A 17,655-nucleotide genomic window follows, 5' to 3' on the forward strand; every position below is an offset into this window, starting at 1 on the left:
TAGACACTTATTGTAAGGTTGTCCCTATACATATATAGCGCTCTGGTGTGTGCTGGCAAACTCTCCCTCTGTCTCCCCAAAGGGCTAAGTGGGTCCTGTCCTCTATCAGAGCATTCCCTGTGTGTGTGCTGGGTGTCGGTACGTGTGTGTCGACATGTATGAGGAGGAAAATGATGTGGAGGCGGAGCAGAGTGTCTGTAACAGTGATGTCACCCCCTAGGGGGTCGACACCTGAGTGGATGTACTGTTGAAAATTACGTGACAGTGTCCGCTCTATATAAAAAAACAGTGGTTGACATGAGACAGCCGGCTACTCAGCTTGTGCCTGTCCAGACGTCTCATAGGCCGTCAGGCAGATGGCAGATACAGACGCCGACACGGATACTGACTCCTGTGTCGACGGTGAAGAGACAACCGTGATTTCCAGTAGGGCCACACGTTACATGATTGAGACAATGGAAAATGTTTTATACATTTCTGATAATACGAGTACCACCAAAAAAGGGGTATTATGTTCGGTGAGGGAAAAACTACCTGTAGTTTTCCTGAATCTGAGAAATAAAATGTGTGATGATGCGTGGGTTTCCCCCCGATAACAATTAATAATTTCTTAAAAAGTATTGGCTGCATACCCTTTCCCGCCAGAGGTTAGGATGCATTGGGAAACACCCCCTAGGGGGGATAAGGCGCTCGCACGCTTGTAAGAACAAGGGCTCTACCCTCTCATGAGATGGCCGCCCTTAAGGATCCTGCTGATAGAAAGCAGGAGGGTATCCAAATAAAGGTATTTACACACATACTGGTGTTATACTGCGACCAGCTATCGCCTCAGCCTGGAGGTGCAGTGCTGGGTTGGCATGGTCGGATTCCCTGACTGGAAATATTGATATCCTAGATAAGGATAGTATATTATTGCCTATGGAGCATTTAAAAGATGCATTTCTATATATGCATGATGCACAGCGGAATAATTGCCGACTGGCATCAAGTATAAGTGCGTTGTCCAATTCTACCAGTAAAATGGTCAGGTGATGCGGATTCCAAACGTCATTTGGAAGTATTGCCTTTGAAAGGGGACATTTGGGGTCGGTCTTTTAGACCTGGTGGCCACGGCAACAGCTGGGAAATCCACGTTTGTACCCCAGGTCGCCTCTCAAAATAAGACGCCGTATTATCAGGCACAGTCCTTTGTTGGCAAGCGGACAAAAGGTTCCTCTTTTCTGCTCGTGACAGAGGGAGAGGAAAAAGGCTGCAGAGATCAGCCAGTTCCCAGGAACAGAAACCCTTTCCAGCCTCTGCCAAGCCCTCAGTATGACGCTAGGGCTTTACAAGCTCAGGCACGGTGGGGGCCCGTTCTCAATGAATTTCAGTGCGCAGTGGGCTCACTCGCAAGTAGACCCCTGGATCCTTCAGGTAATATCTCAGGGGTACATATTGGAATTCGAGACGTCTCCCCCTCGCCGTTTCCAAAAGTCGACTTTACCGACGTCTCCCTCTGACAGGGAGGCAGTTTTGGAAGCCATTCACAAGCTGTATTCCCAGCAGGTGATAATCAAGGTACCCCTCCTGCAACAGGGAACGGGGTATTATTCCACACTATTGTGGTACCGAAGCCAGACGGCTCGGTGAGACCGATTCTAAAATCTAAAATCTTTGAACACTTACATACAGAGGTTCAAATTCAAGATTGAGTCACTCAGAGTAGTGATTGCGAACCTGGAAGAAGGGGACTACATGATGTCTCGGGACATCAAGGATGCTTACCTTCATGTCAAAATTTACCCTTCTCACCAAGGGTACCTCAGGTTTATGGTACAGAACTGTCACTATCAGTTCAGACGCTGCCGTAGGGATGGTCCACGGCACCCCGGGTCTTTACCAAGGTAATGGCCGAAATGATGATGTTCCTTCGAAGGAAGGGAATTTTAGTTATCCCTTACTTGGACGATTCCCTGATAAGGGTAAGATCCAGGGAACAGTTGGAGGTCGGTGTAGCACTATCTCAGATAGTGTTGCGGCAGCACGATTGGATTCTCAATATTCCAAAATCGCAGCTGGTTCCGTCGACGTGTCTTCTGTTCCTAGGGATGATCCTGGACACAGTCCAGAAAAAGGTGTTTCTCCCGGAGGAGAAAGCCAGGGAGTTATCCGAGCTAGTCAGGAACCTCCTCAAACCGAGCCAAGTCTCAGTGCATCAATGCACAAGGGTTCTGGGTAAAATGGGGGCTTCCTACGAAGCAATCCCATTCGGCAGATTCCACGCAAGAACTTTCCAGTGGGACCTGCTGGACAAATGGTCCGGGTCGCATCTTCAGATGCATCAGCGGATAACCCTGTCACCAAGGACAAGGGTGTCCCTCCTGTGGTGGTTGCAGAGTGCTCATCTTCTAGAGGGCCGCAGATTCGGCATTCAGGACTGGGTCCTGGTAACCACGGATGCCAGCCTGCGAGGCTGGGGAGCAGTCACACAGGGAAGGAATATCCAGGACTTATGGTCAAGCCGGGAGACATCACTTCACATAAATATCCTGAAGCTAAGGGACATTTACAATGCTCTAAGCTTAGCAAGACCTTTGCTTCAAGGACAGCCGGTGTTGATCCAGTCGGACAACATCACGGCAGTCACCCACGTAAACAGACAGGGTGGCACAAGAAGCAGAAGGGCAATGACAGAAGCTGCAAGGATTCTTCGCTGGGCGGAAAATCATGGGATAGCACTGTCAGCAGTATTCATTCCGGGAGTGGACAACTGGGAAGCAGACTTCCTCAGCACGACCTCCACCCGGGGAGAGTGGGGACTTCACCCAGAAGTCTTCCACAGGATTATAAACCGTTGGAAAAAACTCGACAGGTATTGCGCCAGGTCCAGGGACCCTCAGGCAATAGCTGTAGACGCTCTGGTAACACCGTGGGTGTACCAGTCAGGGTATGTGTTTCCTCCTCTGCCTCTCATACCCAAGGTTCTGAGATTGATAAGATGGTGAGGAGTAAGCACTATATTCGTGGCTCCGGATTGGCCAAGAAGGACTTGGTAACCGGAACTTCAAGAGATGCTCACGGAGGATCCGTGGCCTCTACCTCTAAGAAGGGACCTGCTCCAGCAAGGACCCTGTCTGTTCCAAGACTTACCGCGGCTGCGTTTGACGGCATGGCGGTTGAACGCCGGATCCTGAAGGAAAAAGGGCATTCCGGATGAAGTCATCCCTATCCTGATCAAAGCCAGGAAGGATGTAACCGCAAAAACATTATCACCGCAATTGGCGAAAATATGTTGCGTGGTGCGAGGCCAGTAAGGCCCGACGGTGGAAATTCGACTGGGTCGATTCCTACATTTCCTGCAAACAGGAGTGTCTATGGGCCTGAAATTGGGGTCCATTAAGGTTCAAATTTCGGCCCTGTCAATTTTCTTCCAAAAAGAACTAGCTTCAGTCCCTGAAGTTCAGACATTTGTAAAAGGGGTACTGCATATACTGCCTCCTTTTGTGCCTCCAGTGGCACTTGGGATCTCAATGTAGTTTTTTTTTGGATTCCAAAAGTCACATTGGTTTGAACCACTTAAATCTGTGGAGTTAAAATATCTCACATGGAAAGTGGTCATGCTGTTGGCCCTGGCCTGGGCCAGGCGCGTGTCAGAATTGGCGGCTTTATCCTGTAAAAGCCCTTATCTGATTTTCCATTCGGACAGGGCGGAATTGAGGACTCGTCCTCAATTTCTCCCTAAGGTGTTTTCAGCATTTCACTTAAACCAACCTATTGTGGTGCCTGCGGCTACTAGGGACTTGGAGGATTCCAAGTTGCTGGACGTAGTCAGGGCCCTGAAAATATGTTTCCAGGACGGCTGGAGTCAGAAAATCTGACTCGCTGTTTATCCTGTATGCACCCAACAAGCTGGGTGCTCCTGCTTCTAAGCAGACGATTGCTCGTTGGATTTGCAGTACAATTCAGCTTGCACATTCTGTGGCAGGCCTGCCACAGCCAAAATCTGTAAAAGCCCATTCCACACGGAAAGTGGGCTCATCTTGGGCGGCTGCCCGAGGGGTCTCGGCTTTACAACTTTGCCGAGCAGCTACTTGGTCAGGGGCAAACACGTTTGCTAAATTCTACAAATTTGATACCCTGGCTGAGGAGGACCTGGAGTTCTCTCATTCGGTGCTGCAGAGTCATCCGCACTCTCCCGCCCGTTTGGGAGCTTTGGTATAATCCCCATGGTCCTTTCGGAGTCCCCAGCATCCACTAGGACGTTAGAGAAAATAAGAATTTACTTACCGATAATTCTATTTCTCATAGTCCGTAGTGGATGCTGGGCGCCCATCCCAAGTGCGGATTGTCTGCATTACTTGTACATAGTTATTGTTACAAAAATCGGGTTATTGTTGTTGTGAGCCATCTTTTCAGAGGCTCCTTCTGTTATCATGCTGTTAACTGGGTTCAGATCACAAGTTGTACGGTGTGATTGGTGTGGCTGGTAATGAGTCTTACCCGGGATTCAAAATCCTTCCTTATTGTGTACGCTCGTCCGGGCACAGTATCCTAACTGAGGCTTGGAGGAGGGTCATAGGGGGAGGAGCCAGTGCACACCAGCTAGTCCTAAAGCTTTTACTTTGTGCCCTGTCTCCTGCGGAGCCGCTATTCCCCATGGTCCTTTCGGAGTCCCCAGCATCCACTACGGACTATGAGAAATAGAATTATCGGTAAGTAAATTCTTCTTTTATATATATATATATATATATATATATATATATATATTTCTCATACATCCTAGAGGATGCTGGGGATGCTTCAAGAACTATGGGGTATAGACGGGATCTGCAGAAGACATGGGCACTTTAAGACTTTTAAAGGGGGTGGGAACTGGCTCCTCCCTCTATGCCCCTCCTCCAGACTCCAGTTAGATTCTGTGCCCAGTGAGACTGGATGCACACTGAGGAGCTCTCCAGAGTTTCTCTGAAAAGACTTTGTTAGGTTTGTTATTTTCAGGGAGACCTGCTGGCTACAGGCTCCCTGCATTGTGGGACTGAGGGGAGAGAAGCAGACCTACTTCTTCTGAGTTCAAGGGCTCTGCTTCTTAGGCTACTGGACACCATTAGCTCCAGAGGATTCGATCACTTGTTCCCGGAGCCGCGCCGTCACCCCCCTCGCAGAGCCAGAAAAAAGAAGCTGGGTGAGTATAGGAAGATCAGAATACTTCAGTGACGGCAGAAGATGGCGTTTGAGGTACTGCGCAGCGCGCCATGCTCCCACACATAACACGGCACTGCAGGGTGCAGGGCACAGGGGGGGGCGCCCTGGGCAGCATTGGACCCTCAAATGGCACTGCCAAAAGTAAAAACAGTGCCTAGGCACTAGTTACGGGACCCCCGCCAGTATAAATATAAAATTTAAGCCGGACTGAAGCGAGCCATGTAGGGGGTGTGGCTTAGCCCTCACAGCTCTGACCAGTGCCATTTTCTCTTCACAGAAGCTGCAGAGAATGCTGAGCCTGGCCTCCCACACTATTGTACAAGTAACAGGGGGGGGGGGGGGGGGGCACAAGTGATTTGGTGCTAATTGTTTATATAAAAAATATATAAATATATATATATATATATATAGCGCTAACGGGTCTGGGCAGTCTTTTTACTCGCTTCAGTACTGGGATAGGCGCTGGGTTGTGAGCTGGCAGAACTCTCTCTGTGTCTCTCTTACAGGCTTTGTTGTGGGTCTGTCTCCTATAGCCCCAGTGTGATTGTGGGTGTCGGTACGTGTGTGTCGACATGTCTGAGGCTGAGTGCTCTTCCCAGGAGGAGGCTGGAGTGGGGACAGAAAATACTGTGAGAGTGACCGTGTCGGCACCGCCGACGGATGATTGGGTAAATATGTTGAGTGTTTTAAATGCAAATGTGACTCGGTTGACTAAGAGATTTGATAGATCTGAGTCTAAGAACCAGACATGGAGGAAATCCATGGAAGATGCTTTGTCACAAGCTCAGACCCCTTCGGGGTCGCAGAAACGTGCATTTACCCAGATAGCTGATACAGATACCGACACGGACTCTGATTCCAGTGTCGACTATAGTGATGCCAGATTAAATCCAAAACTGGCTAAGAGCATTCAGTACATGAAGTGTTGCATATAACAGAGGACCCTGCTGTTCCTGATACTAGGGTCTGTATGTATAAAGGAAAGAAACCTGAGGTAACGTTTCCTCCCTCTCATGAACTGAACGCTCTTTTTGAAAAGGCTTGGGAAAATCCTGACAAGAAGATACAGGTTCCCAAAAGAATTCCAGTGGCATATCCGTTTCCATTTGGGGACAGGGAAAAGTTGGAGTCAACCCCCACGGTAGACAAAGCTTTGTCGCGTCTATCCAAAAAGGTGGCGCTTCCGTCTCCTGACACGGCAACCCTAAAAGATCCTGCGGATCGTAAGCAGGAAAATACACTAAAATCCATTTGTAACTACGGGGTCGCTACTCAGGCCTGCCATTGCTTCGGCATGGGCGAGTAGCGTTATTGAAAAGTGGGCAGATAGATACCCTGGACAGGGATAGTGTGCTTTTGACTCTGGGTCATATCAGGGACGCTGCAGCATATTTAAAAGAAGCTGTAAGGGATATTGGCCTTTTGGGATCAAGGGCCAATGCCATGGCAGTCTCAGCAAGGAGAGCATTGTGGATTCATCAATGGAATTTTGACGCTGACTCTAAGAAGGCGCTGGAGTCGTTACCGTTTAATAGTAGTGTCCTGTTTGGTGACGGCCTCACTGACCTGGTGTCTACGGCTACCGCGGGTAAGTCTTCATTTTTACCTTATGTTCCTGCACAACAAAAGAAAACGCCTCACTATCAGATGCAGTCCTTTCGGCCCAATAAATTCAAAAAAGGACGAGGGTCCTCCTTCCTTGCTGCAAGAGGAAGAGGAAAAAGGTCACAGGCTGTGGCAAGTTCCCAAGAGCAGAAGTCCTCTCCGGCTTCCACCAAATCCACCGCATGACGCTGGGGCTCCGCTGCGGGAGTCCGCACCGGTGGGGGCACGTCTCAGACTTTTCAGTCAGGTCTGGGTGGACTCGGACCTGGATCCTTGGATAGTAGAAATAGTAACCCAAGGATACAGATTAGAGTTTCAAGACGTGCCCCCTCACCGATTTTTCAAATCTTCCTTGCCAGCTTCTCTTCTAGAAAGGGAGGTAGTATGTGCTGCGATACTAAAGTTGTGTCAAAATCAAGTAAATGTCACGGTACCCCCGTCACAACAGGGGGAAGGCTTTTATTCGAGCCTGTTCTTGGTCCCGAAGCCGGATGGCTCAGTCAGACCGATTCTGAACCTAAAATCACTCAATTTCTTTCTAAAAAAATTCAAATTCAAGATGGAATCTCTCCGAGCAGTGATCTCCAGTCTGGAGGAGGGGGATTTTATGGTGTCTGTCGACATAAAGGATGCCTACTTGCATGTCCCCATATATCCTCCACATCAGGCTTACCTGAGGTTTGCTGTTCAGGATTGTCATTACCAATTTCAGACGTTGCCGTTTGGCCTATCCATGGCTCCGAGGATTTTCGCCAAAGTAATGGCGGAAATGATGGTGCTCCTGCGCAAGCAGGGAATCACAATTATCCCGTACTTGGACGATCTCCTCATAAAGGCGAGATCCAAGGAGCAATTGTTGAAGAATGTTGCCCTTTCACTGACGATTCTGCAACAACATGGTTGGCTCCTAAATTTGCCAAAATCACAGTTGGATCCGACGACACGGCTGTCGTTCCTGGGTGTGATTCTGGATACAGAATTACAGAGAGTTTTTCTTCCAGTGGAAAAGGCTCTAAAAATACAGAACATGGTAAAACAGATTCTGAAACCGGCAAAGGTGTCAGTTCTTCACTGCACTCGATTGCTGGGGAAGATGGTGGCGGCCTACGAGGCCATTCCGTATGGCAGGTTCCATGCCAGTGTGTTTCAGTGGGACCTGTTGGACAAGTGGTCCGGGTCTCACCCGGACATGCAGCGGAAAATAATTCTATCTCCCAGGACCAGAATCTCCCTTCTGTGGTGGCTGCACAGTTCTCACCTTCTGGAGGGACGCAGGTTCGGGATTCCGGATTGGATCCTGGTGACCACAGATGCAAGTCTCCGAGGCTGGGGAGCAGTCACACGGGAGAAACTTTCAGGGAAAATGGTCAAGCCAGGAAGCTTGTCTACACATAAACATTCTGGAATTAAGGGCCATTTACAACGGCATTCTGCAAGCAGAACATTTTCTTCGAGGTTTGCCTGTCTTGATTCAGTCAGTCAACGTGACAGCAGTGGCGTACATAAACCGCCAGGGCGGAACAAGGAGCAGAGCGGCGATGGCCGAGGCCACGAAGATTCTTCACTGGGCGGAAAGACATGCCAGCGCTCTGTCAGCAGTCTTCATTCCAGGAGTGGACAACTGGGAAGCAGACTTCCTCAGCAGACACGATCTCCATCCAGGAGAGTGGGGTCTTCATCAAGAGGTCTTTGCAGAAGTGACATGTCGTTGGGGAATTCCTCAAGTAGACATGATGGCGTCCCGCCTCAACAAGAAACTTCAGAGTTATTGTTCCAGGTCAGGGGACCCTCAAGCGATAGCGGTGGACGCCCTAGTGACACCGTGGGTGTTTCCCTCGGTATATGTGTTCCCTCCACTTCCACTCATTCCAAAGGTGATAAAAATTATAAGAAGAACAAGGGTTCAGGCGATACTCATTGTTCCGGATTGTCCAAGAAGGGCCTGGTATCCAGACTTTCAGGAGTTGCTCATAGAAGATCCCTGGCCTCTTCCTCTTCGGGAGGACCTGTTACAACAGGGGCCGTGCGTGTATCAAGACTTACCGTGGCTGCGTTTGACGGTGTGGCAGTTGAACGCCAAATCCTAGCCCGAAAGGGTATTCCCAGTGAAGTCATTCCCACACTTCTTCATTCAGGCTAGAAAAGAAGTAACGGCAAAGCATTACCACCGTATTTGGAGAAGATATGTGTCTTGGTGTGAATCCAAGAAGGCTCCTACGAAAGAATTTCACGTAGGGCGTTTGCTCCATTTTTTGCAAGCAGGTGTGGATGCGGGCCTAAAGTTAGGCTCCATTAAAGTACAGATTTCGGCCTTGTCGATCTTTTTTCAGAAAGAATTAGCCTCCCTTCCAAACGTTCAGACCTTCGTGAAAGGCGTGCTACACATCCAACCTCCATTTGTGCCTCCTGTGGCACCGTGGGATCTTAATGTGGTGTTGCAGTTCCTGCAATCACATTGGTTTGAACCTTTGCGCAAGGTTGAGTTAAAATTCCTTACTTGGAAAGTAGTCATGTTGTTGGCCTTGGTGTCCGCAAGGCGGGTGTCTGAGTTGGTGGCTTTGTCTCACAAAAGCCCCTATTTAATCTTCCAGGCTGATAGTGCGGAGTTGAGAACTCGTCAGCAATTTCTGACAAAAGTGGTTTCATCATTTCATGTTAACCAGCCAATTGTGGTGCCAGTGGCTACTGACGTCTTGGCGGAGTCAAAGTCTCTCGATGTGGTCAGAGCTTTGGAGATCTATGTCGCCAGAACGGCGCAGATTAGGAAAACAGAAGCTCTGTTTGTCCTTTGGGCTCCTAACAAGATTGGGGCTCCTGCTTCTAAGCAGACTATTGCACGCTGGATTTGTAATACGATTCAGCAGGCTCATTCTACGGCAGGATTCCCGTTACCGAAATCGGTGAAAGCCCATTCTACCAGAAAGGTGGGCTCATCCTGGGCGGCTGACCGAGGGGTCTCGGCGTTACAACTTTGCCGAGCTGCTGCTTGGTCGGGTTCAAACACCTTTGCGAAGTTTTACAAGTTTGATACCCTGGCTGAGGAGGACCTCTTGTTTGGTCAATCGGTGCTGCAGAGTCATTTGCACTCTCCCGCCCGTTCTAGAGCTTTGGTATAAACCCCATGGTTCTTGAAGCATCCCCAGCATCCTCTAGGACGTATGAGAAAATAGGCTTTTAATACCTACCGGTAAATCCTTTTCTCTTAGTCCGTAGAGGATGCTGGGCGCCCGTCCCAGTGCGGGCTGTATCTGCCGTTTGGTTATAGTTACGCTCATGTTGCGTTGAGTTCAGTCAGTCTGTGGCTGATGTTAGTCATGCCGTTGCATGCGTTGTTGTTGAATACCATGTTGTACGGCGTGTTAGTGGTGTGAGCTGGTCTGTATCTCACCTTAGTTTAAAATAATTAAATAAATCCTTTTCCTCGAAATGTCCATCTCCCTGGGCACAGTTCCTATAACTGGAGTCTGGAGGAGGGGCATAGGGGGAGGAGCCAGTTCACACCCATTCAAAGTCTTATAGTGTGCCCATGTCTCCTGCGGATCCCGTCTATACCCCATGGTTCTTGAAGCATCCTCTACGGACTAAGAGAAAAGGATTTACCGGTAGGTATTAAAATCCTATATATATATATATATATATATATATATATATATATATATATATATATATATATATATATAGTTATAGATATAAATCTATAAATAGCGGTCACACTAGGCTGTTTTAGAGGGTCGCCGCACCCAGCCCGATTTTGAAATGACTAAATGCCCCCACCCCGCCCTGTGCCATCCTCAGCCATGGGCCGCAGTGTGGGTACTGATCACCGCTGGGTAATCTATTCACAATGAGGGGAGAACTAGGGGGCAGCGCACCGTGTCCTGCCCCTGGTCTGGGAACACTAATATTCTGTCTGTCTGCAGTGATGGCGTATATTACCAGGGACTCGCTGTTTCTGGATGGGTGGGTCCCCGGGGACGCGCTCCACTGGGATTGGCAATAGGTTTAGTGATTGATGTCTCGCTTGCCCGGCTGCAGAGAAGTCTGAAAAAATGGAGGAGGAGCCAGCTGGGCAAGGGAGAAATCAATCACCAAACCTCTAGCCAATCCCAATGGAGCGCTTCACGGGAGACCCACCCATAGGGTCGCGTGCTCGCAGAGCTCCCATCCTCGGCCCCAGGGATTCACAGCCTCCTGCCCCCTCTCCTGTCATGATCCGCAGGGCCGCCGCCATGGGGGACCCACCGGGAGCCTAGAGACGCCCGCCGGCTGCAGTGACATGTCCTGCTGCTTCGGGGAGCTGCGGCCCCACTACCTCCCAGAGCTCACCAGCACCGCCTGCACACTCCCGTCCACTGGTCTCCTGCTCTTGGGAGTGTGTGTCAGTGTACTGCCCCCCCCCCCCCCCCTCTCTCCCTCCCATGTGTCAGTGTACTGCCCCCCCCCCTCTCCCTCCCATGTGTCAGTGTACTGCCCCCCCCTTCTCTCCCTCCAATGTATCAGTGTACTGCCCCCCCCTCTCCCTCCCATGTGTCAGTGTACTGCCCCCCCTCTCTCCCTCCCATGTGTCAGTGTACTGCCCCCCCCCCTCTCTCCCTCCAATGTGTCAGTGTACTGCCCCCCTCTCTCCCTCCCATGTGTCAGTGTACTGCCCCCCTCTCTCCCTCCCATGTGTCGGTGTACTGCCCCCCCTCTCTCCCTCCCATGTGTCAGTGTACTGCCCCCCCCTCTCTCCCTCCAATGTGTCAGTGTACTGCCCCCCTCTCTCCCTCCCATGTGTCAGTGTACTGCCCCCCCTCTCTCCCTCCCATGTGTCAGTGTACTGCCCCCCCTTCTCTCCCTCCAATGTGTCAGTGTACTGCCCCCCCTCTCTCCCTCCCATGTGTCAGTGTACTGCCCCCCCCCCTCTCTCCCTCCCATGTGTCAGTGTACTGCCCCCCCCCCCTCTCTCCCTCCCATGTATCAGTGTACTGCTCCCCCTCTCTCCCTCCCATGTGTCTGTGTGCTGCCCCCCCCCTCTCCCTCCCATGTATCAGTGTACTGCTCCCCCTCTCTCCCTCCCATGTGTCTGTGTACTGCCCCCCCCTCTCCCTCCAATGTGTCTGTGTACTGCCCCCCCCCCTCTCCCTCCCATGTGTCAGTGTACTGCCCCCCCCCTCTCCCTCCAATGTATCAGTGTACTGCCCCCCCCCTCTCCCTCCCATGTGATGATGTACTGTACCGCCCCCTCCCTCCCATGTGTCGGTGTACTGCCGTCCCCCCCTCCCTCCTATATGTCGGTGTACTGTATCCCCCTCTCCCTCCCATGTGTCGGTGTACTGACCCCCTCTCCCTCCTATGTGTTTGTGTACTGCCCCCCCCCCCCCCTCTACCTCCCATGTGTCGGTGTACTGCCCCACCCGCCTCCCTCCCATGTGTCGGTGTACTGCCCCCCCCCTCCCTCTCCCTCCTATGTGTTGGTGTACTGCCCCCTCTACCTCCCATGTGTCTGTGTACTGCCCCACCCCCCTCCCTCCCATGTGTCGGTGTACTGCCCCCCCTCCGCTCCCTCCCATGTGTCGGTGTACTGTACCCCCTACGCTCCCTCCCATGTGTCGGTGTACTCCCCCCCCCCCCCCCTCCGCTCCCTCCCATGTGTCGGTGTACTGCCCCCCCTCCGCTTCCTCCCATGTGTTGGTGTACTGCCCCCCCTCCGCTCCCTCCCATGTGTCGGTGTACTGTACCCCCTCCGCTCCCTCCCATGTGTCGGTGTACTGTACCCCCTCCGCTCCCTCCCATGTGTCTGTGTACTGTACCCCCTCCGCTCCCTCCCATGTGTCGGTGTACTGTACCCCCTCCGCTCCCTCCCATGTGTCGGTGTACTGCCCCCCCCTCTCTCCCTCCCATGTGTCAGTGTACTGCCCCCCCTTCTCTCCCTCCAATGTGTCAGTGTACTGCCCCCCCCCCTCCCTCCCATGTGTCAGTGTACTGCCCCCCCCTCTCTCCCTCCCATGTGTCAGTGTACTGCCCCCCCCCCCCTCTCCCTCCCATGTGTCAGTGTACTGCCCCCCCTCTCTCCCTCCCATGTGTCTGTGTGCTGCCCCCCCCTCTCCCTCCCATGTATCAGTGTACTGCTCCCCCTCTCTCCCTCCCATGTGTCTGTGTACTGCCCCCCCCTCTCCCTCCCATGTGTCGGTGTACTGCCCCCCCCTCTCCCTCCAATGTGTCAGTGTACTGCCCCCCCCTCTCTCCCTCCCATGTGTCAGTGTACTGCCCCCCCCTCTCCCTCCCGTGTATCAGTGTACTGCTCCCCCTCTCTCCCTCCCATGTGTCTGTGTGCTGCCCCCCCCTCTCTCCCTCCCATGTGTCAGTGTACTGCCCCCCCCTCTCCCTCCCGTGTATCAGTGTACTGCTCCCCCTCTCTCCCTCCCATGTGTCTGTGTGCTGCCCCCCCCTCTCCCTCCCATGTATCAGTGTACTGCTCCCCCTCTCTCCCTCCCATGTGTCTGTGTACTGCCCCCCCCTCTCCCTCCCATGTGTCAGTGTACTGCCCCCCCCCCTCTCCCTCCAATGTGTCTGTGTACTGCCCCCCCCCCCTCTCCCTCCCATGTGTCAGTGTACTGCCCCCCCCTCTCCCTCCAATGTATCAGTGTACTGCTCCCCCTCTCTCCCTCCCATGTGTCTGTGTACTGCCCCCCCCTCTCCCTCCAATGTGTCTGTGTACTGCCCCCCCCCTCTCCCTCCCATGTGTCAGTGTACTGCCCCCCCCTCTCCCTCCAATGTATCAGTGTACTGCCCCCCCCTCTCCCTCCCATGTGTTGATGTACTGTACCGCCCCCTCCCTCCCATGTGTCGGTGTACTGCCGTCCCCCCCTCCCTCCTATATGTCGGTGTACTGTATCCCCCTCTCCCTCCCATGTGTTGGTGTACTGACCCCCTCTCCCTCCTATGTGTTTGTGTACTGCCCCCCCCCCCCCCCTCTACCTCCCATGTGTCGGTGTACTGCCCCACCCGCCTCCCTCCCATGTGTCGGTGTACTGCCCCCCCCCCCCCCCCCCTCTCCCTCCTATGTGTTGGTGTACTGCCCCCTCTACCTCCCATGTGTCTGTGTACTGCCCCACCCCCCTCCCTCCCATGTGTCGGTGTACTGCCCCCCCTCCGCTCCCTCCCATGTGTCGGTGTACTGTACCCCCTACGCTCCCTCCCATGTGTCGGTGTACTGCCCCCCCCCCTCCGCTCCCTCCCATGTGTCGGTGTACTGCCCCCCCTCCGCTTCCTCCCATGTGTCGGTGTACTGCCCCCCCTCCGCTCCCTCCCATGTGTCGGTGTACTGTACCCCCTCCGCTCCCTCCCATGTGTCGGTGTACTGTACCCCCTCCGCTCCCTTCCATGTGTCTGTGTACTGTACCCCCTCCGCTCCCTCCCATGTGTCGGTGTACTGTATCCCCTCCGCTCCCTCCCATGTGTCGGTGTACTGCCCCCCCCTCCGCTTCCTCCCATGTGTCGGTGTACTGCCCCCCCCTCCGCTCCCTCCCATGTGTCGGTGTACTGTACCCCCTCCGCTCCCTCCCATGTGTCGGTGTACTGTACCCCCTCCGCTCCCTCCCATGTGTCTGTGTACTGTACCCCCTCCGCTCCCTCCCATGTGTCTGTGTACTGTACCCCCTCCGCTCCCTCCCATGTGTCGGTGTACTGTACCCCCTCTGCTCCCTCCCATGTGTCGGTGTACTGTACCCCCTCCGCTCCCTCCCATGTGTCGGTGTACTGTACCCCCTCCGCTCCCTCCCATGTGTCTGTGTACTGTACCCCCTCCGCTCCCTCCCATGTGTCGGTGTACTGTACCCCCTCCGCTCCCTCCCATGTGTCGGTGTACTGTACCCCCTCCGCTCCCTCCCATGTGTCGGTGTACTGTACCCCCTCCGCTCCCTCCCATGTGTCGGTGTACTGTACCCCCTCCGCTCCCTCCCATGTGTCGGTGTACTGTACCCCCTCCGCTCCCTCCCATGTGTCGGTGTACTGTACCCCCTCCGCTCCCTCCCATGTGTCTGTGTACTGTACCCCCTCCGCTCCCTCCCATGTGTCTGTGTACTGTACCCCCTCCGCTCCCTCCCATGTGTCTGTGTACTGTACCCCCTCCGCTCCCTCCCATGTGTCGGTGTACTGTACCCCCTCCGCTCCCTCCCATGTGTCGGTGTACTGTACCCCCTCCGCTCCCTCCCATGTGTCGGTGTACTGTACCCCCTCCGCTCCCTCCCATGTGTCGGTGTACTGTACCCCCTCCGCTCCCTCCCATGTGTCGGTGTACTGTACCCCCTCCGCTCCCTCCCATGTGTCGGTGTACTGTACCCCCTCCGCTCCCTCCCATGTGTCGGTGTACTGTACCCCCTCCGCTCCTTCCCATGTGTCAGTGACTGCCTGGATGCCCAGTGCCGGCATTTCATACTGGACCCGGGAACACCTCCTGGATGCTGAGCAGTATTGAATAAATTTTAGAACAAGGTGCCCCACAGAGGGTATCACCCTGCCCTTCCTGTCTGATCTCATACAGTTCCCTCTGTCAACTGTCACCCAGTGTCTCCCGAGTCACCCACTATCTGCCGCCTGTCACCCCGACTACGGCCCCAGCTCCTGTCTGCACTTACCCCACCCTACCCCCAGCACTGTCTGCCCTTACCCCCAGCTGTTCTCCACATTATATGTGATGGGACCCAGAATCAGTGGAGTCAGTGGAGTAGGACCCCAATATTTTTTAAAGTAATGGCTCCCTGGGAACCACAATTTTTTTTTAGCTCCGCGCGATCACTGTGTCTGTTTGTGTGTCTGTCTGTTTGTGTGTCTGTCTGTAAATGTATGGTTATATTCTTTATGCTAATTAACAAATGTCATAGTAAAACATCTAGATTAGCGTTTAGGTGATGGCGTTGTGGACATTATATGGGGTCTCCATTGTGAGCATAGCACCTCATGTCTAAAGCTAAATGAAACACTCTTTATGGCAGAAACCAGTGTAGACCTCGGTGTACTGTATCACAGTTGTCATCTTGCATGTATGTGTGTCTCTGCCATACAGATGTGTACAGGCCATACACTGATTGTTATGGTGATAATGCCAGTCCTCCAGTAACTAATGTGCCGGCCCTTCCTCCAGGTCCAGGGGAAAGACCCGTCCGTGGACATCACTCAGGACCTGGTTGATGAGTCGGAAGAGGAGCGATTTGAGGATATGTCCTCCCCAGGCTTGGAGCTGCCATCCTGTGAACTTGGGCGGCTGGAAGAGATCGCTGAGGTCGTGGCATCCTCGTTACCATCTCCGCTTCGGCGTGAGAAACTGGCGTTGGCCCTGGAAAATGAGGGCTACATCAAGAAACTCCTTGAACTTTTCCACGTGTGTGAAGACTTGGAGAACGTTGAAGGATTACACCACTTGTATGAAATTGTCAAGGGCATCTTCCTCTTAAACCGAACTGCACTCTTTGAAGTCATGTTTTCTGAAGACTGCATCATGGACATCATTGGCTGCCTGGAGTACGACCCCACCTTGTCCACGGAGCGCAAACACCGGGAGTTTCTTACAAAAACCGCAAAGTTTAAGGAGGTGATTCCAATATCGGACCCTGAACTGAAGCAGAAAATACACCAGACCTATAGAGTGCAGTACATACAGGACGTGGTGTTACCCACCCCCTCCGTCTTCGAGGAAAACATGTTGTCTACGCTCCACTCCTTCATATTTTTTAACAAAGTGGAGATAGTTGGGATGTTACAGGTAAGTGCGCTTTATCCGCTGCATGTTCTGCCCGTGCCTCTCTGCAGAGGGATCCGCTATTACTGTACTGCTGTATATGGTACCTGCACAATGACCTATGTCCAGACGCATATGTATCAGAGCTTGGAGAGAGATAAAGTACTAACCAATACTGTCATGTTACAGGCTGTGTTTGAGAAAGGACAGTCAGGAGCTGATAGATTTGTTACACACTATGAAGTGTAATCATTGTGCGATGTTACAGGAACCCATTGTGTATTTTTATGTAATGTGCCGCGTGGTTCATCAGGAAAAATGAGTTTCCCTATTTAGACTACGATCACTGTAGCAGCTTCAGATTCTTTCAGTAAGGCCTTGTGTCTGAAGTGGTCGGCTGAATACTTTGGGGGGATCCTATTGACCGCGGTAAATTCCCACAGCTAATGGATTCCCCAGTTGCTATCCAATTAACCCCAGCTGTCATCATTTATCAGAAAGCAGAATTACCGATAATCAGCCCATTAGAATGTAAGCTCTCACGAGCAGGGCCCTCTTCCCTCGTGTGCTTATCCCTTTCTTACTTTAATGATCTTCAACTGCACCAAATCCTGCGGTTTTCTCCTTCATCCACTAGGGGCCACTGGAGTGTAGTTACAATGGGGAGATAGTTGGTAGTATTGGGAGCTGGCACTTTAAAAATTCTCACACTGTGGCTAGCTCCTCCCCTACTATCTCCCCTCCAAGCCAGTCTTAGTTAAGTGCCCGAGGGAGCTGGTTCACTTGGGTTTAGCTGAAGAAATTTTTATTTTTTCTTTATTATTTTATTTTTCTCTCACAGACTGGCAGCTCTGCCACTGCCAGTCTGCACCGCGGGAGCTGCCGGCGGGGTCCCATCGCAGCTGCGTGCGGCTAGGGATGGGCCCCGGCTGAGGGAGACACTGAGCTCTCCTGAGTTGGCGGACACCGCTGCGTGCGGCGCGTGTCGCGGCCACTCCATCCAGCAGAAGATTCCGGCAGCATGGCAGCGGTGAGTATAAAAAATGGTCGGACACCGCTGCGTGCGGCTTGTGTCGGGACCACTCCATCACAGAAGATTCCGGCCGGACACCGCTGCGTGCGGCGCGTGTTGGAGCCACTCCATCAGAAGG

General features: G+C 52.7%; 1 protein-coding gene across 2 annotated transcripts in view; it reads left to right on the forward strand.

Moving 5' to 3' along the window:
- PPP4R3A (protein phosphatase 4 regulatory subunit 3A) overlaps positions 1-17,655 on the forward strand; it is a 116,596-nt gene that overhangs the window by 45,329 nt on the left and 53,612 nt on the right. For both annotated transcript variants that reach the window (XM_063948582.1, XM_063948583.1), the window contains one exon: positions 15,911-16,528. In XM_063948582.1, the coding sequence (XP_063804652.1) occupies positions 15,911-16,528 (618 nt within the window). The remainder of the gene's footprint in view (positions 1-15,910; positions 16,529-17,655) is intronic.

The sequence above is a fragment of the Pseudophryne corroboree genome, chromosome 12 (genome assembly GCF_028390025.1).
Source record: "Pseudophryne corroboree isolate aPseCor3 chromosome 12, aPseCor3.hap2, whole genome shotgun sequence".
NCBI lineage: Eukaryota > Metazoa > Chordata > Amphibia > Anura > Myobatrachidae > Pseudophryne > Pseudophryne corroboree.